The sequence below is a fragment of the Phascolarctos cinereus genome, unplaced genomic scaffold (assembly GCF_003287225.1).
Source record: "Phascolarctos cinereus isolate Bilbo 61053 unplaced genomic scaffold, phaCin_HiC Scaffold_5;HRSCAF=322, whole genome shotgun sequence".
Classification (NCBI taxonomy): domain Eukaryota; kingdom Metazoa; phylum Chordata; class Mammalia; order Diprotodontia; family Phascolarctidae; genus Phascolarctos; species Phascolarctos cinereus.
In genome coordinates, this window is record NW_027555958.1 from 258968935 (window position 1) to 258992602 (window position 23668).

General features: G+C 38.4%; 1 protein-coding gene across 8 annotated transcripts in view; it reads right to left on the minus strand.

The window, feature by feature from the left end:
• WDR45B (WD repeat domain 45B) overlaps positions 1 to 22504 on the minus strand; it is a 91901-nt gene extending 69397 nt beyond the window's left edge. For 3 of the 8 annotated variants that reach the window (XM_020987544.2, XM_078155760.1, XM_020987543.2), the window contains exons 1-2: positions 22188 to 22503; positions 4909 to 4983 (exon numbers count right to left, since the gene is read on the minus strand). In XM_020987544.2, the coding sequence (XP_020843203.1) occupies positions 4909 to 4983; positions 22188 to 22254 (142 nt within the window). In that variant the 5' untranslated portion in view covers positions 22255 to 22503. Of the gene's footprint in view, positions 1 to 2824; positions 3122 to 4908; positions 4985 to 22187 lie in introns of those variants that run through there. The other 5 variants (XM_020987539.2, XM_020987541.2, XM_020987538.2 and 2 more) reach the window with 5 other exon arrangements.
• Between the last annotated feature and the right edge of the window lie 1164 nt (positions 22505 to 23668).

Genomic DNA, 23668 nt, shown 5'->3' on the forward strand with positions numbered 1-23668 from the left:
CTAGGATTTTCTGAAACCATTCTACATACCATTCTTAGAGTACAATATAGTATTTCATCACAATTGTATACCACAACTTGTTCAACCATTCCCCAACTGATGGGTATCACCTCAATTTCCAGTTCACTGTCACCACAAAAAGAGCTAAAAATATTTTTATAAATATCAATATAGACCCTCTTCCTTTTTCTTTGATCTCTTCAGGATATAGACCTAGTAGTGGTACTGCTAGGTCAAAGAGTATGCACAGTTTTATAACCTTTTGGGCATAGTATCAAATTTTCTCTAGAATGGCTGGACCAGTTCATAATTCCATCAACAATGTAAAAGGGATCCAAATTTTTCCATATCTCCTCCAGAATTTGTCATTTTCCTTTTCTGTCATGTTTGTCAATCTGATAGGCACGAAGTGGTACCTCAGAGTTGTTTTAATTTACATTTCTCTAATCAATAGTGAGAGCATTTTTAATATCAGTATTGATAGTGTAGAATTCTACTTCTTAAAATTTGCCTGTTTACTATCTTTTGACCATTTATCAATTGGGGAATACTCTTATTTTTATAAATTTGGTTTTTATAAATTTTATGAATTTGGTTCTGCTGTAAAAATATTTTCCCAGTTTCCTGTTTTCCTTCTAATTTTGGCTGCATAAGTTTTGTTTCTGCAAAAACTTTTTCATGTAATTAATGTAATAAAAATTATCCATTTTACTTCCTGTAACCTTCTCTATTTCTTGTTTAGTCATAAACTCTTTTCTTACCCATAGATTTGATAGACCTATTTTTCCAAGCTCCCTAAGTTACTTATGCTATCACTATATCCATTTTGAACTCATCATCTGAACAATCATTTATCTATTTGGACCTTATCCAGGCATATGGCATGAGATGTTGTTCTATGCCTACTTTCTGCTAAACTGCTTTCCAATCAACTCAGCAATTTTTGTCAAATACTGAGTTTTCATCCCAAAAGCTTCTATCTTTGCTTTTATCATATACTAGGTTACTATGGTCACGTACCGCTGTGTATCACATTTCACTGATCCACTCCACTCTATCTCTTGGCCAGTACCGGACTGTTTGCTTTTTCTTTTTAATTTGTCTAATTTTGATGATTATCATTTTGTAATATAGTTTGAAAGCTGGTGCTGCTAGCTACCTTCCTTCACATTTTTTCCCAACATTCCCTTGATATTCTTGACTTTTTGTTTTTCCAGTTGAGTCTTATAAGTATTTTTTGTAGCTCTATAGAATAATTCTTTGGTAGTTTCATTGGTATGACACTGAATAATTAACTTAGGGTAGAACTGTCATCTTATTATATTGGCTCAGCGTACCCATGAGCACTAATGTTTCTCCAATTGTTTAGATTTGTCTTTATGTATGAAAAGTACTTGGTTCACAGTCAATCAGGGGAGGGTTTATGAAAAGAAATGGATAACAACCTCTCAAGAGGCGTGGAAAAAGTGCCCATACTTTTGCCTGGGGCAATCGCCCATTTCCAATTAATTAACTGCCTTTCATTGTCTGCACCCTAGACCTCCACTCCTAGAACCTACATAGACCTCAGTCTCACTTGGTCACATGGTCCAGGTCCCTGGCATTGTTACCTAACAGTCACCCCAGCTTACTGGCCACTCCCATCCAGATCCTCCCTAGACTTCTCCTCACAGTCACCTCAGACTATGTGGAAAGCTATGGCAAATCTGAAAAGCAGAGTAAAAAACAAAGATATCACCTCTCCAACAATGGTCCATACAGTCAAACCATGGTTTTTCCAGTACTAATGTATGACTGTGAGAGTTGGACTATAAGGAAAGCTGAGTGCCACAGAAACAATGCTTTCAAACTGTGGTTCTGGAGAAAACTTCTGAGAGTCTCTTGGTCCGCTTCCAGGAGCCAAGATGGCAGAATAAAAAGTAAGTTGCTCTCACCCTCCTTCACTGACCTCTGAAAGCCCAGAAAATATTGACCCAGAACTGTCTCTTGGACAGCAAGGAGATCAAATCAGTCAATACCTAAAGAAATTAATTCAGACTATTCACTGGAAGGACAAATAAAACAGCTGAAGCTCAAATATTTTGGCCATATAATGAGAAGACAGGACTCACTGGAAAAGACCCTGATGTTGGGAAAGATTGGAGGTAAAAGGAGAAGGGCACAGCAGAGGACGAACTGGATAGACAGTACACAGAAGCAACAATCATGAGCTTGGACACACTTCAGGAGATAGTGGAAGATAGGGGCCTGGCATGCTATGGTCCATGGGGCCACAAAGAGTCAGACACAATTAAACAACTGACCAAAATCAGAGGTGGACTGGTTCTGTTGTACGAAGTAAAACAGTACAAATCTAACGATGTTTTAATAGTCAGTAATAAACAATGATGTCAACACATTTGGACTCAAAATACTCAGTATCTGAGGAAACAGAAGTTGGGAAAACATTAAACATATGTATCAATGGTATCTTTTGAGGGAAAAGGCAGGCTTTTCCTTACAATTTACTACTGAAAACAATATCTTTATAGTCACATAACTACTAAGTCAGGAATTTCCAAACTTTTTAGATCTCATAATCCTATTAGTAAAAAATGTCTGATCACATACCCTTAACGTGTATATTTATGTATAAATTTTGTATACTATATATGTATATATACATATGTACTATTGCACGAATAATTACGTATACTGTAAAACTTAGCAAAAACATAAATTTTAGAATTTATGATAAAAATGAAATAAATGATTCTAGAGTAAACAAAGAGCCACTGGAGTATACAAAGACCTCTGATGTTCACCTATTCCACCTAACTCTCACCTGTGGCTCCAAGAAGTTGTAGCATGTGCAGCAACCACATCAACCAGGTCAAGGGTAACTGAGGGGTCTCAAACCTGTTGGTGAGTTAGAATGGTGTATAACCCAAGCATGTGAAGACTTCCTCTGGTGGAATGGGTAGATGAGAACAATTTGTTCCAATGGCCATGAAGACAGCTGAAGCAGGTACTGTGGAGCCCTTAGAGCTTAGTTAGACATTGAAGAAACCAAGGTCATCCACTGCATCTTGAGCCATCACCAGTCATCTTGATTCTGTCTTGCCATCGGACTGGGATGACTCTGGAGGAGACAGTGAGGCTAATGACTTCATGCAACTCTGCCTCACTTAAATCCAATTTACATACAAATCAAAAGATATCACCCATACCATTTTATCTAACTCAAAGTACTGTGGTGACAGGTAAGTGATGAAGGAGAATGTGCAGATACACTGGAAGCTGTAGTTACAATCCTGTACATAGGCAGCCTAGGCCACAAGGTCGTTTTCTCACTGAAAGCAGCAGTAGGATTTGGCATCCCTCTGGGTGTCTTGAGCAGCCTTTTAAAAGAATCCTATTGCTCACCTCCTGGTGTTAGGAAGGGGCTAGAAAAGATGCCCTAAGAACTGTCTACTTATCCAACCTTGGCCTGATTAGTGTGGCAGATGACCTTGATGCCATGCTCACCCCTCACTGAAAGCATTTTACAACATGGCTGAAAACATCATGCTAAAAAGCATGAGAGCAAGCACACAGCTTTGTTTCACTCCATTGGTGACTGGGAAAGCACAAGAGCCTGGTCCATTATCTAGAACCCAGGCAAGCATGCCTTCATGAAGTACTGGTCATATAGAAAAATCAATTAAACACAACAGGTATCTATTAAGTGCCTACTGAATTAAGAATTGAGGATACAAGGAAAGGAAAAAAATCTAACCTAAAAACAATTCCTGCTCTCAAAGAGCTCACAGTCTAATGGTAGAGACAACATGTAAACAACAATGTGCAAATATGATATGAATAGGAGATAATCTTAGAGTGAAGGCACTAGCACTAAAGAGACTCAGGAAAGGTTTCTTGCAAAACGCTGTTTGGGGAGTATCATTATTTTTATGCTTAAGTTTCCTAGTATGAGGGCAGGTGTTGGAGTGAAGAAAAAGAGTCAGGTACCCAACTCTTTGAGGAAAAAAAACTAAATAATGCCCTGGTTGTTAAATAATAGCTACCTCAAAAGGAGATGTTTCTGAGTGATAGTAGTAGAGAGAGAGCCTGGAAGCAGCAGTGGGAGCAGGAAGCATTCTGGCCCCCTTTATCTTGATCAGTTAGTCAGTTGTATGACTGAAGAGATAACCAGTGTTGATGGTCAGGGAAGCTATGTCATCAGGAGGGAGCTTAGTCTCAGTGAAGGCAAGAAGACTGAAGGAGTAATAAAAGGTTTAAGATGAAACCCAGAGACAAAAACGTATCCAGAAGGAGAATGGTCAATACTGCTGAGAGAAAGAAAAGGAGACAAACTGAAAAATGACTATCAAATTTGGCAATTAAGAGATCGCTAGTAACTTTGGAGGGTTCAGTTTCAGTTGAGTGATAAGGTCAGAAGACAGACTACTAAGGGTTGTGGAGCAAGGGAGAATGTGAAGACAGTGAGTGTAAATGACTTTTTCAGGAGTCTAGATGAAAAAAAGGTGAGTGATGACAGTTTGACAGGATGGGGGATACAACAGTATGTTTGAAAGTAGAGAAAAAACCAAGAGACAGGAAAAGGCTGCAAATTAGAGAAAAGCAGAGGATAATTAAAGTAAAAATATGGAGAAATTAGGAGGAGATGGGACCCAGGGCATATACAAAAGATTAACTTTGACAAGGAAGGAACCGTTATGTTTAGAGACTGGGGAAAGGAGGAGACAGTGGGAGATGATGTCAAAGTTTTGAGAGAAGAAGTCAAGGAAATAAATGTTCCATTAAAGTTCACGAAGGAGATGTGGAATCAACATTTTCTTTTCAAAAGATTCCAGCAAAATATCTGAAGAAAAATTAAGAAATTTTCAGAACGGAGGCAGAAAGGAACTCAAGACACACATTCCTCACCTTGTTTCTCTTTTTCTTTTAGTGGATCAGTATTGTAGACTCGGAATCCATTTTCCATCCCACATGAAAAGCAACCTAAAACAAGAAATCAAAGAGAAGCATGTTAACAGATTTTGTGGGATTATTAACTAATCAAATCATGCCCAAAACATAAAATAGATGTGGAATCTGAAAAATAAGAGTTTTATAAGAGTAAATTAGAGTATGAGTATACTCTTATGAGAGTAAATTACAATTCAGTTTCTCAAATATTCAGTTTATTTTCTGAAATTAGAACTTTTTTCAAAAGATGATCAACCCGCCTCTCATATAGAAAGCAAGAAAAACAAAATTTCCTGCCCATTGTAGTCATGTCCAAAAAAATATGTCTCAATCTATACTCTGAGTTTAATCAACTTGATCTAATCAATTTAATCAATCTTGATAGAGATATAGGAAATCTATTTCATCAAAATCTTCTGAAATCAAGATGATTATCAGGTGACTATCAAGGTATTGATTCCAGAATACCTGAGACTTTCAAAGCTGAATGTCTTTACACTGTTGTTATTGTATAAATTGCTCTCTTGGTTCTACTCACTTCACTACACTGTTTCACACAACTCTTCCTCCAGGTTTCTGTGAAACCAGCCCTCTCATTATTTTTTAAAGCACAATTGTATTCCATGACATTACTCTGTCAGAATTGAGGAGCTCTCTAGACACCATCTTTCAAGATATTATCAAGGAAAACTGCCCTGATATTCTAGAACCAGAAGGTAAAATAGACATTGAAAGAATCCACCAATCACCTACTGAAAGAGATCCCAAAAGGAAAATTCCCAGGAATACTATAGCCAAATTCCAGAGTTCCCAGGTCAAGGAGAAAATATTGCAAGCAGCCAGAAAGAAATAGAAATAGTTCAAGTATTGTAGAAACACAATCAGGATAACACAAGATTTAGCTTCTACATTAAGGGATCAGAGGGCTTGGAATATGATATCCCAGAGGTCAAAGGAGCTAGGATTACAAATCACCTATCCAGCAAAACTGAGTATAATCAATAATGGGAAAAAATTGACATTCAATGACATAGAGGAATTTAATGTATTCTTGAGAAGCCAGAGCTAAACTGAAAAACTGACTTTCAAGACAAGACTCAAGAGAAGCATGAAAAGGTAAACAGGAGAGAGAGAAATCATAACGGACTTATTAAAGTTGAACTGTTTACATTCCTATATGGAAAGATGATTATTTGTAACTCATGAGATCTTTCTCATTATTAGGGTAGTTGGAGGGAATATATATAGACAAAGGGCACAAGGTGAGTTGAATATGAAGGGATGATACCTAAAAAAGAAAAGGGGTGAGAGAGGAATGTACTGGGAAGAGGAATAAGGGAGAGGTAGAACAGGGTAAATTATCTCACATAAAAGAGGTAAGAAAAAGCTTTTACAGTGGAGGAGAAAAGGGTGGGAGGTGAGAATGAATGAGTGAACTTTACTCTCATTGGACTGGGCTCAAGGAGGGAATAATATACAGACTCAATTGGGTATGGAAATCTATCTTACCCTACAGGAAAGTAGGGGAAGGGGATGAGAGAGGGAGGGGTGATAGAAGGGAAGGCAGATTGGGGGAGGGGATAATCAGAAGCAAACACTCCTGAGGAGGGACAGGGACAAAGGAGACAATAGAATAAACGGAGGCCAGTATAGAATGGAGGGAAATACAGTTAGTTTCTTACAACATGACTATTATGGAAGTGTTTTGTATGACCACACATGTATAGCCTATGTCAAACTGCTTGCCTTCTCAACGAGAGTGGGTGGGGAGGGAAGAGGGGAGAGAATTTGGAATTCAAAGTTTTAGAAACAAATGTTAGAAAATGTTTTTACATGCAACTGGAAAATAAGATACACAAAGGGGTACAGAAATCTATCTTATCCTACAGGAAAATAGAAGAGGAAGGGCATGGATATGGGGGGGAGAATAGAAGGGAAGGGGAATCAGAATGCAGAATGGCATGGTGGGGGGAGGGGAGTGATGAGGAGAAATTTCGGAACTCAAAATCTTGTGGAAGTGAATGCTGAAAACCAAAAATTAAAAAAAGAATTGATGAGCTCTCCTTCAGTCCTTTGCCATTTCAAACAGAGCTACTATAAATATTTTTGTATATATATGTCACTTGTCTCTTTCTTTAATCTCTTTAGGGTATGTAGTATAGTTGATCAAAAGGCATGCAACTGTTCAACAGGTTTTTGAGCATAGTTCCAAATTCTCTTCGAGAATGGCTGGACCAGTTGACAGCTCCACCAGAAGAGGAATAATGTATTGGTTTTCCCACAGACTCTCCAACATTTGTCATTTTCTTTTTTGTCAACTTTGCCAATCTAAAGGGTTGTGAAATGGAACCTCAAAATTGTTTATATTTTCATTTCTCTAATTACTGTTGAGTTCAATTATCATCTCTATGCTCCCAGATCTATTTAATTATCTCTATCTTGAGCTCCAGTTCATGAACCGCCTCTTAGACATCTTGAACTGAATATCCCTTAGTCATTTCAAATTCAACATATTTAAAACTGAACTCCTTATCATTCCCAAAAATCATACCTTCTTCCCAACTTCCTATTAATATTGAAGGTACTACCGTCTTCCCATTCATCCATGATAACAATCTTAGGGCCAAATCCTACTCTTCACTCATATATATATACCATGTATCCAATCCACTGCCAAGGTTTCATCATTTCAATTGTCAAAACATCACTCATGTATATGGTCCCCTTCTCTCCATTCACCTAGCCAATGGTTGGTGTGGGCCCTCATCACCCCACACCAGGACTACTTCCAGGCTCTCCCACTACAATTTATCCTCTACCCAGCTGTCAGAGTGATCTTCCTAAAGTTACAGGTTTGACTATCACCCCCTCTATTCAATAAACTCCACTGGATCCTTATTACCATCAGGATCAAATACAAAACCTTTTTTGTCCTTTGAAGTTAAAGCCTTTCCAGTCTTCTTTCAGTTTACTTTCTTCAACATACTCCTCAAACACAATCTCCGTTCCTCAAATCTACACCTTTTCACTGTACAATTTTTTGCATACTGTCTCCATCTGAATGTGAGCTCCATGAGTGAAGGGACCATGTTTGCCTTTCTATGTATCTCCAATGTTTATGACAGTGCTTGACATATAGTGAGTACTTTCTAAATGCTTGCTGACTGAATAAAACAATTCTTAGGAAAGTCTAATGTCTTTTTTTCCACTATAATGTCCTCAACCCACTAGAAACTGGGCTTCCTTCTAAAACTATTCATCCTTCTGACTTCAGTATTTCTGTCTATTACATTAATCATTCACTTAATTTCCCTCCCTAAATGCTAATTTGGTCTGGGTAATTGATATAGCCTGATAATCATGGCAAGAACACCAATGGGAGCTCATGACTATACACCAAAACACTCTCTAACTCCTTGAGGTTAACCTGGAATTTTTTTTTCTTTTCCTTTTTTTTCTGGGGGGGAGGGAGGAATGTAGAATGTAGCTGTGCTTTAAGAGACCACACTGCCAGTGTGATTGAGGGAGTATTTCCTGAGTCTATATGTGCTAAAATAGAATCAAAAAACCTTATTAAAAAACCAAGAAGCATTATTTTCAATGGATAAACACCAGCAGAATCCCTAATATGTTCAGGAGTTAACTAACTATAAATCAATCAGTAAATATTTATTCAGCGCTCAATGCAGCTATACTAACCTACTTGGGGCTCCTACGTGACTCTGATGTCTTTGTACAATTTTAGTTTACTCACCTCCCCCTCTTAGAATCCCTAGCTTCCTTTAAGATAAAGTTCAACTCAATTGTCAACCTTCTGCAGGAAACCCCTCTCAGATCCCACAGCTGCTAGTAGCTACCCCTCTAAGATGACTTTCCATCTACTCTATATTTCATGCATATGTCCCCCATCAAAATGTAAGCTCCTTGAGAGCAAAAATTGTTTTTGCTTTTTCTTTGAATTCCCTCCCAGTGCTTAGCAAGTGACTGGCATTTGGTTAAGTGAGCCAGCTAGGCAAGTGGATGGAGTACTAGTCTTGGAGTCAATAAGACTGAGTTCAAATCTTGTCTCAGACGCTCACTAGTTGTGTGATCCTGGACAAGTCACTTATCCTCTCTGTGCCTCAGTGTCCTCACCTATAAAATGGGATTAATAATGTTATGAGGATTAAATGAAATAATATATGTAAAGCATTTTGCAAACCTTAAAGCACTACTTAAATGCTAGTTATCATTACTAGTAGTAATAATAACAATAAATGCTTGCTGGTTAAGCCCTAACTTCATGCCAAGAACTTAGCCAAACCCTGCAGATACAAAAAGCAAAAAGTCTTTGCCTTAAAGAAGCCTACATTTGAATGGGTAAGACAATACGCACATCAACAGGTTCATATGAGATACACAGAAAGTAAGTGGAAAATAACTAGTAGGTGTGAGAAATGATCTCTCAGAAGTGAAGCCTCCTCAAAGGGTTATAGTTCTTGTTAATAATTCTCACAAAGGGCAGCAACTAGGAGATCACTGGTCATTTGGAGAGAGCTGTCTCAATTAAATGATAAGGTCAGAAGCCAGATAGTAAGAGGTTAAGAAGAGAGTGAGAGGAGAGAAATGGGAGGCACCTGCTGTAGATGGCCTTCTCAAGGAATTTGGTTGTACTGTTGAAACACACTCCCCTCTGACCTTGTCAATGCACCCCCCCACCCCGTTCTTTTGAAAGCATGCAGCAGAAAGAGTAGCCCTACCCCCAACCTAAACTGTTTACCCTTGCAAAACTTCCTGCCTTTTTGTTGCTGGGGAAGATTTCCATGAATAGATTGTGCCCTCTGAAGCCCAGCCAATGGGATAAGGGGCAAGGGGTTAGGGACGAGGAGCTCTAGTTAGGGATAAATAAGCCTTGTTTTCTGTAACCTACTTGTACTCCCTGGCCGGACTATTAGTTTGATAAGGGGCTACACCCCTTCTCATGAGAAAGCAATAAACTCCTTTCTGCTTTCAAGGTATCTAAATCTTTGTCTTGATTTTGAGTAGTGGTCTCTGTCCCACACATAGGGGAAAGAGACTAATAGCTGGGGGGAACCAGGAATGGCCTCCTGCAGAAACTGGCATTTAAGCTGATGTTTAAAGAAACCCCCTAGGTATTCTAGGAGGTGAAGGTAAAGTAGAAGAAAATTATAGGCATGGGCACAGTCAGTGCAAAGACACAGAGAAAGAAGATGAAACATCTTATTTAAGGAACAGGTCAGTGTTACTGAATGGAAGTGTTTGTGGAAAGGAGTAAGAGAAAGTTGCAGCACTTATGAGCAAAATAACAGTAGAGTGGGCTATAATGGGTAGAAGAAGCCTTCAAAACCATCCATCAAGCAAGGCCAAGGCTAGAGTAGTTACTCAGTTGTCAAAGACATCGCATTGGTCCCCGAAACAGCCACTCTCAGGAAATTACTGAAGTATATTTTTCGTCTTCAATGGATTTGAACTCAGGTCCTCCAGACTCCAGGGCCAGTGCTCTATCCACTGCCCCACCTAGCTGCCCCAAATGGAGGGATCAGTCTACTTGTCTTTTTTTTTTTTTGGGTGAGGCAATGGGCGTTAAGTGACTTGCCCAGGGTCACACAGCAAATAAGTTTCAACTGTCTGAGATCGGATTTGAACTATGTCCTCCTGACTCCAAGGCCAGAGCTCTATCCACTGCGCCAACTAGCTGCCCCTCTATATAAAATCTTAATATGTTTTCCTGGGCCTTTCAATTAATTATTGGAACTCTAGAGGCTTTCTGCCTGGGGGGGGGGAACTAACTATGTCCTTTTAGAACAGATTCAAATTGCTGACTTGAGGGATTAACTCTCAGAAGGATGGAATGCCCTAAGGTAGTTTTTTTTATCTGAGAAGCCTCTAAAAGGTAGAGGGGACCTTTCTGCTCTCTTAAGGAAATAGCGAAAAAAATGGGGGAAAATTATTCAGAGCAGGAATTATTGCCATGTGTCTTTTTAAGGGAATATATGAATTTGTGGAGAATATTTTCTTTTAAAGGGCCAAGAGTACTGAATTTAAAACAAAAATGTTTTTAAATGTTTATCATTAACAATTATAAATCCAGATTTGATTTGTTTGTTTACCTCAGTTTACTCTTCTGTAAAGGGAAAAAATAATAATGGGTTGTTTCAAGTTCCAAGTATAAGGTATAAGGAATCGTTATATTCCTAAATTGTGCAATTTGATAAACAATTGTATCACCTATTATGTTAGAAAAGCAATTTCTTATAATCTAGTTATAATGTTGTTAGATTAAGAACTGTACTGTCAAAGAAAGAGAAAAAAATGAATAGGTTAAGAAGCTGTTAGGTCATTCTATCTGACCATGTGTTGTAACATTTTTTTAAGTACTACAATTCAAAAAACATAAACCTCCAAGTTTTGTCTATATTTAAAAGGAAGTTTCAGCTAAAATTATTTGGTTCTCACTTATGAAAGTTTGTTAACTAAGCTATTTGGAGTTATTGCTTAAATCAAATATTTGTACTAGTATTTTTGTGAAAAGAAACTTGGTAATTGTGCAAAGAAAGGACTGTGTAAAATGTCCTTGTAATTCTTACCAACCCTGTGCAGGAGGAGTTTTGTGTTCTGGAATTCTTACTGAGTAAATGGCTCATTACAAATACCTTTTTGATTAGAGAATTAGGTAACTAGAAATTTTGTGGTAATTGGGAAACTGTAAGCTGTTTTCAAGAAAGGGAAATATAACTTTTATGAAGAAATGTTTTGCAAAATCTTTTTAGAGGGCCTATTAAATTTCTATTTGCAAAATAATTTTATTACAAGTAATAATTTGATATTGATGATAATTATGTCCAAATCTATTGTGAATTTTGAGTTTGTTTTCCTAGGTTTGTATTTCCTAGGTTTGTTCTGTCCTTGGACTGGTCTTAATGGGTGCTTTCTGAGAAACAAAGTCAAGATCAGCAACTCAATGAGAGCAGCAACAGAGGGAAGTATTAACACTAAAGCAATTATTGTAATGAGTTGTAAGTAGGGAAGCAACTCAGATTCTTCCTAATATGTGCAGTTGGTGGTCTCACCCTCCTACCTTGTTCGATTCTCTGTTTCAAATAATTAACTTAGGAAGTAGAGGAGCCCAAATGATGGTCTTAAGAAAGAAGCCAACCACCCAGAAAGATGTAGAGGAAAAAGAATGTCTGAAGTTACTAAGAACTTTGAAAACAGACTTTCACAGCGACAGAAATTTTGTGGACACATAGTATCTTTAGAAAAAAGAAAAGGGGGGAATTGTAAGGTCTAAGAAATTATGTTTCCACAGATGTAGAAGTGGTCCTAATAGAATTCAGAAGTTGCCAAAGGGATAGACAATACCAGCTAAAACTAGTAGTGTGGTTAGAAGTGAAGAAAGTAGGACAAAGGTCCCAAGTTGCTTGAAACTGTACTGGCTTAATTGAGATATGAATATTAACTTCTCCTCCCTTAAGGAGGAGCCATCTGCTATTTTTGAACTTGTGATGGTAGAGGATGTGATAGTGGGAGGAATAACATATTACGGGGGCAATACGAAGTAGGCGTGCCAGGAAGTTGCACACTCTGGAGTACCTGACCAATGGGTAAAGAAGGGAGGGATCTTGTGATTCAGGATAGGAATATAACTGCCTGCCTTTGCTTCTGTAGGGTGTGTCTGCCTCTAGCAGCATACTTGCTTCTTTCAAAAATGTATAATAAATTAGCTAGCCTCATCAACCTCAGCAATGACATGACAAAGGATGGTTTAAGAAAAACCTGGGAAGACATATCAACCAGTGTAAAGTGAAGAGAACAGAACCAGGAGAACACTGTACACAATAACAGCAATATCATAACAATGATCAACTTTTAAATACTTAGCTACCATGATCAATACAATGACCTCAGACAATTCCAAAGGATTCATGATAAAAAATATCTACCTCTAGAGAAAGTTCTGATGAACTAAGTAGACTGAATCATATTTTTCCACTTTATTTTTCTTGCTTTTTTTCTGCAACATGGCTAACATGTAAATGCTTTATATACATGAAAAAATAAAATACAAATATCTACCAAAAAAAAAACACATCTCACTTCATTCCATCCAAACTGACCTAATTTTCACATTCCACATGTGACATTCCATCTGCCACCAACATGCCATTTACATACACTGGCTACAATTCCTGGAATATACTACTTTTTTATTTCTACTTAGCTTCATTTGAGGGACAGTTCACATACCATCTCCTATGCAAAGTCTTCCTAGATACCCCCAACTGTTAATGTCCTCTCCTTCCTCAAATAATTACACACACAAAGAGAGTTGTATTTACATGTAGCATTTCCACTCAAAAGAATATAAATTTCTTGAGCACAGAGACTATTTTTCATTTTGCCTTTGCATTCCCAGTATACATTAAAGGTGCTTAACAAGGGCAGCTAGGTGACGCAGTGGATACAGCACTGGTCCTGGAGTAAGGAGGAAATGAGTTCAAATCTGGCCTCAGACACTTGACACTAACTATGTGACCCTGAGCAAGTCACTTAACCCCACTGCCTACCCAAAAAAGAAAAAGTAAAACAAAAAGAATAGCTCACAGTTACATGTTTGGAGCAGCTAGGTGGTGCAGTGGATAGAGCACTGACCTTGGAGTCAGGAGGACCTGAATTCAAATCCCAACTCAGACACATAACACTTCTTAGCTGTGTGACTCTTAAGTTACTTAACTGCCTTGCAAAGAAAACAACAACAAAGGTACTTAATAAATCCTTGGTAAACTAGATACCTTATAAAACTAGACAAAATAACAATAAAATTCATATGGAAGAACAAAAAGTGAAAAGCAAGGAAATAATGAAGGGGATTTGCCATTACAAGGTTTCAAATATTTTAAAGCAATAACTCTTAAAACTATCTACTATTGAACAAAAAAAGGAGAAACTGATCAATTCAATAGATTAGGTAATCAATACAATCTTTAATAAATCTAAGAACATAAAATGCCAGGGAAAGAACTTTTTATTCAACACATGATACTAGGAAAATTTGATTGAAGTCTGGCAGAAAACAGGTTTAGACTAGGTATCTTATACTGTATACCGAAATAAATTTCAAATGGATAATGGAATATCTAACATTTACATGGCACATTAAACTTTGCAAAGCACTTTATATTAATTCATTTGCTTCTCAAAATAGCCCTGTAGGTTGGTACTATCACCCTCATTTGACAGACAAGGGAGTTGAGCATATAAGAGGTTGTGACTTACTCAGGGTTACACAGCTATTAACAGCATAAAAAGGAATTTGAATTCATGTCTGTCTGACTCAAAAGTGAAGCACTAAACAAGCTAGCTTCTCAAACCTGCCCCTCCTCCCACCCTCTCATCCATTACTTCCCTTCACATACTCCGGGCTCCAGTCAAACTGGTGTACATATTTTCCCTGTATGTAACATTGCATTCCATGCATCTGCACAGCCTATTTTCAGCTCCATCCCTAGCTCCCCTCAGTTTCAACTCAAATGCCAGTTCCTTCAAGAGCCTTTTTCAGATTCCCCCAGTTCCCCATCCCCAATACTATTTGGTACATATCCTATATCTACCTGTTTGTGAACATTTTGCAGAATAAGTTCTTTGCAGGCAGGGGCTATCTCACTCATGTATGTGTGTTCCCAATACCTAACAGATAGTCTGGCTCTAGCACATAGGTGCTTAATAAACACTCATTTATTGATTTAGTTCTCTTAAGATTAAATTGGAACTTCAATCAACAAACAAGTATTTAGGTGCTGGGGACACAAAGACAAAAATTACATGCAAAACAGACACAAAACTGATACAAGATAACTGGGGAATAAGGAATAATTAAGAAACACTTCTTGTAGCATATAGCGCAGAGATCCTTGGAGGAAACTAAGGATACCAAGAAAAGGAAACAGAGTTCATCCTGGGTATAAATAGCAGAAAATGCAAAGGCTTGGAGAAAGGAGATAGCGTATGAAAAGGCCAGTTTGGCTAGACCACTGGTATTTGTGGGAGGGGAAATAATATGTAAGATGCCTAGAAAAATAGTTTGGGATCATGTTGTGAAGGCTCTAAATTCTAAACTAGGAATTTATTTTTAATTCTTTTAGCAACAAAGTCACTGGAGTTTACTGTACAGTGAAGTGACATGATCACATCTACACTTTAGGAAAATCACTTTAGCAGCAATGTGAAGGATGGACTGGAATGGGGGAAGAACTGGAATGGAAGGACACCTGTGGCAGAAAGATCAAACTGAAGGCTACTGCAATATACCAAGCAAAAAATGATGACCTAAATCCTGGGTGGTGGCTATATGAGTAGAAAAAAGAGCACTTACTCATGGGACTTTATGGAGACAGACCCAACAAGATTTGACAACATAACTAAAATAAGGGAGGTGAGAGTGAAGAGTTGAGAATGACATAAAGTTGTACTTTCAGAGTGGAAGGACTGTGTTGTTCTTGACAGAAATAGGAAGTTCAGAAAAGGGGTAAATTCCAGGGCAAAGGAGAAGAAAATGATTTCTACTTTGGACATGTTAAGTTTGAGATTTCCATAGGATATCAGTTGGAAATGTCTGATAAGCAATTGCTGATGTGGGACTAGAGCTCAGCAAAGAGACAAGAGCAGGATAAGTAGATCTGAGAGTCATCAGTGTAGATATAGCTGGACTTTGAGCTGATGAGTTCACCAAGAGAATAAGAACAGAGAAAAAAGAGTGCTTAGGACAGAGTTATATGATACTACCACAGTTAAGGGATTTGAGATGCATTTCATCTAGTAAAGGAGATTGAGAAAAAAAGTTACAAAGGCAAGAGGAGAACCAAAAGAGAATGTCACAAAAATCCAAAAAGGTAAGAATATCCATGAGGAAAGGGTGATTAACAGTATCAAAAGCTACGGAAAGGTCAAGGAGGATGAGAATTTTAAAAAGGCCATTGGTATATGTGGAGTCAAAGATGGCTTTGAGATTTCAGCCTGGAAAACTGCGTGAATTAGGAAATTCTTACAAGAGAGCTAGAAAGTAGAATTCTTTTGGATGATAAGTAAGTTTGAAATATCCTGAATTTTGAATGACAGCAGACCATGTAAACAGATGGCCCAGAGGCAATTTAAAATATAAGATGAGGGCACAATTAAAAGGTTAGAGTTGGTTATGTCAATTCATATGTTATCACAAATGAGTTAATGTTAAGACAACTGATGAGCTAATCAATCTATTAAATACATAAAGAACAGAGACTGAGAAGTCAAGTAAATAAACTAAAAGTACAATAATTAACAACACTGTAAAAAACAAAACATCTTTGAAAGTCTTAAGAACTCTTAATAGCCAACCATGATTCCAGAGGAATAAAATGCAGGCTACCCACCTCACGACAGAGAGTATGTAATAGACTGAGTGTACAAAATGAGCACTGATATTTTGAGGGCCCAGCCAATTCAGGAATCTGTTTGCTTGACCACAGGTATTTGTTATAATTTTATTTCAATGAAGGAGAGGAAATGAATTTTTACTCATTTTAAAAAATGTGATAAAAATTTAAATAAAATAATTTTTAGAATAAAGTAAAAGAAGAAAAGCAAAGAGTTTCAAAAACTGCTGGAAGTCAGAGGAGGCTAAGGACTAGGTAAATTCTAAACTTCCATCCTTACTAACTGTAATTGGCACAGCTAATTATCCGGTCAGTCTCAATAAACATTAATTAGGCACTTTTCCAGGAACTGTGCTAAGTCATAGGGATACAAAGAAAGGTAAAAGACAGTCCTTCTCCTCAAGCAGACCACAATCTAACTGGGAGAGACAACATCCAAACAAGCCATATACAGAATAAATTTGAAATAATCCACAAAGGGAAGGCAACAGAATTTAGAGGGATCAGGAAAGGTTTCCTATAGATGGTGGAATTTTGGCTGAGACTTGAAGAAAGCCAGGAAATCCAGTAGGCAGAGATTAGGGAGTAAGAGTATTCGAGGCATAGGAGCCAGCCAGTGAAAATGCTCCATGTCACCTTACGCTATACTCCATAATACACTGTAAATGGATATGACCTTTATATTAAAGATTATACTATTAAAAAATAGAAGAGAAAGAGATCATATACCCCCTACAGCTACAGGTAGGAGATGTATTCTTAACCAAATAAGGGAGAAAGGCAATTACGAAAGACAGTCAAATTTCTCTGATAAAGATTCAAGTTTTATAAACAATTAACAAAAATATAAGACTAACAGACATTCCCAAATAGCTAAGTGGTCAAAGGACATAAACAGTTCTCAAAAGAAGAACTGCAAAGTATTCCCAATCACATGAATGAATGAATAAAATCACTAATAAGAGAAATGCAAATTTAAACAACTGTAAGTATTCATCTCACACCCTGAAAATTGACAAAGATGACCAAAAAAATGACATTTGTCAATGTTGGAGAGGTTGTGGGATCATAGGCACACTAATGCATTCTTGGTGGAGCTATGAACTGGTGTACCATTTTGGAAAGCAAAATAATTATGCAAACAAAGTGATTAAAATTCCTATACCTTGAAGCCACTATTAAGAAGAAAGTCCCCATGGACACTAAAATATTTATAGCAGTACTTTTTCTGATAGCAAAAAATTGGAAACAAAATACCCATTAACTTTGGAATGACTAAGCAAACCATATTACTGTGCTATAAGAAATGTGAATGATGAAATAGAAAAGCATGGAAAGCTCTATATGAACTGATGCTGAGTGAAGTAAGCAGAGCCAAGAAAACAACCTACACAACAATGTAAATGTAAAGTACAACCACACCCACAAAATCTAAACTGAATGTAGCAAAATTATAACAATCAAGTATGACTAGGAAGAAGAGACATGAGAGATCACACCCAATCCACGCCTTTGTGGAGGTGGGAGCTTCAGACATTGTACATCACACATGTCTTCAGACTTTTTCAATGTATTGATCAGCTGTGTTGATTTTTTTCCCCTCTTTTTTCCCTAAAAAATACAGTATGTTACATGCATGGCTCTCCAAAAGGTAAAAGGGAAAGGATACTGCAGAAAACTATGATGATATAAAAACCAGAAGAAATTATTTAAGAAAAAAAGAAATGAAAATGCCCAGAGTCTAGAAATGGAATCTCTTATTTGACAAACAGTAAGGAAGCCAGTGTCACTGGAGATCAGAATACATGGAAGGGTAATAGAGTGTTACCCATGGAAGACTGGAAAGGTAGGAAGGGCATAGAGGATTTAAAATTTTATCCTGGAGGTAGATGTGAGCGGGGGGGCCACTAGACTGGAGGTAACATCATCAGACTTAAGCTTTAGCAACACATTGACAGCTGAGTAGAGAATGGACTAAAGTGTGGTGAGACTGAACTGAGCAGATTACACCAGTAGTTCAGGTGTGAGGTGAAGAGGGCTTTCACCAGGATGGTAACAGTGTCAGACTAGAGAAGGAGGTTATCTTCAAGAGATGATAAGGAGACAAAAATCAACAAAACTTGGCAACAGAATGGATAGAGAAGGTGTGAATGAAGAGTTGAAGATAACACTACAGATACTCATGCCCTAGACAATGAAGTTTGGAAGAAAGAGGGGCTTGGAGGGGAGAAGACAATGAGTTCAGTTTTGGAAATGTTGAATTTATGACGAGTACAGAATGAGTTTGAGCTGTCCCATAAGCAACTTCTGTTGCTGTTTGTCCTTCATTCTTGAAGGGGACCAATAACATCAGGAAGGTGATGTCATGATTTGCAAGTGAACTGGATTTCAGTGAGGCAGGGCTGTCTAAGGTCACCAGCCTTACTCTCTCCTCCAGAGCTATCTGGGTCCAGTGGCAAGATATAGATCAGGATGACTGGAGATGGCCCCAGATGCACTAGGAGACTTTGGCCTTTTTAAGCTAAGGCCTTTCCCAGGGCTCAGTTTGTTGGAGGCAATGCCCATTCAGTGATTAAGGCTAGGTAACAAATGGAGGGGGTGAGGGTGGGGAATGGCCTCTTTTACCTAGCCTCCCCCCCCAAAAAAAAAAAGCAATCTGGGAGGGGAAGACCCTCAGGGTTTTTGGCCAAAACAGAAGTTAAAAATGGGAGACTGGAAGTCAATAGAAAAATTCAGGCCAGATAAGATCTGAGAATCATCAGCATAATCATTCCATGAATCATGGGAGAGGATAAGAAAAGGACCCAGGACAGAGCCCTGTGGGACCCTCACAGTTAGCAAGAGAACTGAAAAGGAATGGTCAGACAGTAAAGAGGAAAACAAGGAGACAACAAGAGAAAACAAGGGAAAAAGAAAAGTTTTCTTCAAGGAGATTTTTTTGAGGCAGACACTAAAAAGCTATTTTTGCCTATACTATAATCCATAATGTAACTGATGCATTATTTGCCTGAGAAAAAAACTAGGTCAAGTGGAAATAACATGTAGAATGGTTAAAAAAGGGGGAAAAAAACTTCAGAGGTTTAATTATAGACTAAAGTAAGTCTTAGTGTTACTCCCTGACTCTGATCAGTATTATTTACTTCCTAGGCTTACTTTTGGCTTTTTGTACCTTATGTTATGATCAGTTCTAGACCTTTATAAACATGACTCCCATTCATTCTCAAATATTTCCAATTAAATTAAAACTTCCAGAATTCCAGACCAATAAAATAAATTTTATTGATATAGTAAACTAACACCTGTGAGGAAACTCCATTCACCAACACAGATTGTCAACCATGGAAGAATTAGTAGTCTTATAAAGTTATTCACTTAAGGAGGCTAAATAGCTCCACTGTAATCTTAACCTTTTTAGTTTAGGTAAATCTTCACCTCAGTCTGATTCTCAATTCCTGAATTAATATGGTCAAATAAATGAGCCTATGGGATGCTCCCCCAAAAGCCTGCTAACCGGCAGAAACTCATAATGAAGGATCCCACATCCTTCGGTTTCTTTGGGGAACCCTAGCCTCTAAACTAAGTACAGATATTTCACACTTTGAGTAAATTGTCACTTGCCCTTTACTAAACACTACTACCACTGCTACCCCAAATAAGCTACAATAAATGGAAGAAGTTTATATTCAATTATATTTTAGGTAAAAAGGAAAAAAGGGTATGAATAACCTGACATAGGTATATGCTATGTATATAAAGCATAAGGGAATATGGAATGCAGAAACTGTCCCTAAAGAAAAGATATAAGTATTAGGGAAAGATAAATAATGTTAATGTAACAGTCTGTATCATATAATTAAATGTTCTTGGTGTACTGCATTTTTTAATCTTTATTTAAAACACTTAATTCATTTTAATTTTACCATTCATGCATTTGTTTGTTAATGTTTGTAACCATAAATTTATGTTTATCCTGGAAATAAGTTTCAAAAAGATATTTACCAAAATTAATTTGATTATCCTTTATTTTTACCTACTTCCTTCTAAAACCAATTTCTTTCTGGTATACAATTGTTTACATGCTGTCTCCCCAATTGAATGCAAGGCCTTGAGGGCAGGGTCAATTTTACTTCTGCCCTGGCATCCAATTCCCAACATGTAGCAAGCACTTAATAGGTTGACTGAATGACAAGTATAAATGACAGTAATAACTTACATTTGCATAACATTTTTAACTCTACAAATCTATTTCAAATCAAAAATAAATTAATTTTTTCCCTTTACGTATTCTTTTGGAAGCCAAGTCTTTTAAGAGATGGAATAAGTCCTGATATAACCCTGTTAGTACAGATCACTTTGAAGTATAGGATAGTAATTGACAGTAGATTTGAAATAGCTTTGTAGCGTTAAAAGTGTTATGCAAATGCAAATTTCTTGACTATAAATTATGTTAACTAATAAAGTCAGAAAACGTTCATAAAATACTTCTCTCCCTGAAAGTTTATAACAAAAGGCTAAAACTTTCACCTCTCAACCCCACCTCCACAGACGAATTTTTAGGAAAAAATACAAAAAGAATGCAAAGATACTAACTAGAAAGTAATAGACCATAGTCTGAATTCTGGCTCTGCCATTTTATATCAGTGTGAATTTGAGCAAGTTACTTAACCTTGTGGGCCTCAGTCTCTTCATTTGAAAAAACGAAGGAACTGGACTCAACATTTAGGATCCCTTCCAGTTCTAAACCCAAGATCCTATTACATATGAATAATAATGAGATAAAAAGGAGCTCAGAGACCCAAAATCTGTTTTTATGAATACCACCATCTCCAACATTGCTATAAAACTTAATACTGTACTTAAATGTCAGAATAATACAGAACTTAAAGTCTGAAATACTCTCAAGATTTTCTTCAAATGTCATATAGAAAATAGCTCTCAAGGTTTACATTGCTAAGTAATCGGGAGGGGGAGGAGGGTGGACAACTGTCTCCAGCCAACAGCTATGTAAAGTATTAAGTGGCAATTTTTTAAATTAGGATTTATATCAAGAGAATGGTGAATACAACTACAGGTAACTTCTGTGACAGTCCCGTAAGTCTCGTTTGTAGGAAACCTGAAAATGGAAAAAAGTGTCTGGGGAAATTAAACATGACTCCATTTCTTTATCACTGGGAGTTTTCCTAAGATCCTGGGGGGGGGGGGAGGTGTTGGAGGAAGAAGGGGGTGTTATTTGGAACAGGTCATTAGTTCAAGCCAAAGGGTTTTTTGTTTTGTTTTTTCTTTTATTTAAAAGGATACGAGGGGATTTTCTGTAGTCAAAATTGCTACTACGGTTCCAGCAAAAGTGAATAGGCAAACCATAAAAGCTAGAAATGGGGGGAGGGAGGGGGACGGTGCATCAGGAAGAAGGTGAGACCTGGGCAGAAAGGCAAGGAAAGGGGATTCGAAGCAGGGAGAAATGGGCAAACTTGCAGGCCTAAGAGAAAAGAAAACCTGCCCAAGAATTCCCTGGTCTTCTCAGTCCACCTCTATCGCCTCCCACCCTCCTGCCTCGGGGACTTAAAGACAAATGGACTAGGACAGGAAGTACTGGAGTGGGCTAGGCCGGAGGGAAGGCCCAGGATCCGGCCAGAGCCGCCCCGCTCCCCGGACCGGGCCGCAAGTCCGCGGGCTGGAGGAGACAGCCGAGGCCGTTCCCGACGGGCTCTGCAGCGCCAAGCAAAGAAGAAGGGAAGAGAAAGAAGGAAGGAGCGCGAGGACCAGGCCTGTCCGGCCGGGCTAAAGGGGCGGCGGGTTGACAAAAGCCAGTAGACGCGGTCTCCTTACCGTGGTCCTGGTTGAAGCCTGCGAAGAGGAGTCCATTGCCGTGAGGGTTAGAAGGCAACAGGTTCATGGCGCTTCCGTAAGTCCAGCCGAGGCCAATCACCGCCTCATCCTTGTCTCCAGGTACCGCTCACCAGGCCCGGAGAAAGCAAAATCCTGTCAGCCAACCGTAGGACCTCCTTCTCCTTTTTCCTGCCACAGCCCCAGAATGCCAGGCCAGGAAGGGGAAGGCACCAAGAGCTGCCAGCCTGGTGAGCGCCGCTTCTCCCACTAGTGAGTTCCCCAGCATCGCCAGGGAGCCCCGCCGAGCACCGAGCACATCCACCACAGAACAGGAAAAAGGAGCAAGCGCCGAACACCCGCCCCCACCTGACCTCCCACCGAGCCGAGGATGGGGCCTTTTCCCCCTTAAGGGTGAGGAGGGAGGTGTTTACTGCCTGGGAGAAAGTGGATAGATTTTAGGGGGTCCATGAAGTTGTATGGGAAAAATTGAATCTTTATTTCCACAATAACTGATTGCCTTTGTAGTCACATGTATTTTTGTTTTATGCATATAAAGACATATTAAGAAAATGTTCCTAGGCTTCCCCAGACTACCCAAATGGCCATGACAATACAAGAAAGGTTAAGAACTCGCAATCTCCTTTTGTGAAGTTTAAGTAAGATCAGTCCTACACCCCGGAAAGGTATGGAGGATATACTGTAGTGAGAAGACCTCTTTAGTTTAGTTTTTAGATAGTTATGTGTAGGGGGGAAAAACAATTTTTGTGGTGCTGAGGGCTACACCCCAAATCTTAGGGCTGGTCCCACAGAGAAGGGCTACCTCAGGTTCAAGGTGCAAGTTCCCATCCCCTAAAAAGGGGCTCAGGAACCCCCACAAATGTGTTTATCTTTAATAGCCAGAAAACAGTTGTTCAAAGTGAAGGCATTTAATGAAATGGCATAGTAATAAGAATAGCAACAAAACATTTCCCCCCATAAACTTAGGGTACAATCTCCCACAAATACGTGTATTACATCAGTAAGAGTGGACAAGAATAGGCTGGAGAAAGACACAGTCACTGTGTGGAAGAGCAACTTGGGCTTCCAGGGGTAAAGGACCACTGATGCCTTATAGTTAATGCCATCTCATTGCCCCTACTGCTCCCTGGTGGTCTCTAGTCTCTACTAGATTCAGATCAACTGGAAACTAGTCTTCTGACTCAAGTAAACTCCTTGGATATCTTTTTCAAGGGAAAGTCAGACACTGCCATACTCTTTTCGCTTCAAGCCCATAGACTTTTTCTTGCTACAACTCTTTCAGAATAGGCAAAAACTCTTACCTGGAAACAGCAAAAAGCCTTCTGTCAGGTTTTTTTGTTTGTTCTCTCAGGGTCTTAGCTACAATGTCAATCATCTCCCTACAGAAGGAAAGTCTATTCTATTTCATGATCTGTTGTCTCCTACCAAGACTGGTCATTGCATTTAATCTGAGTTCAGTTGAA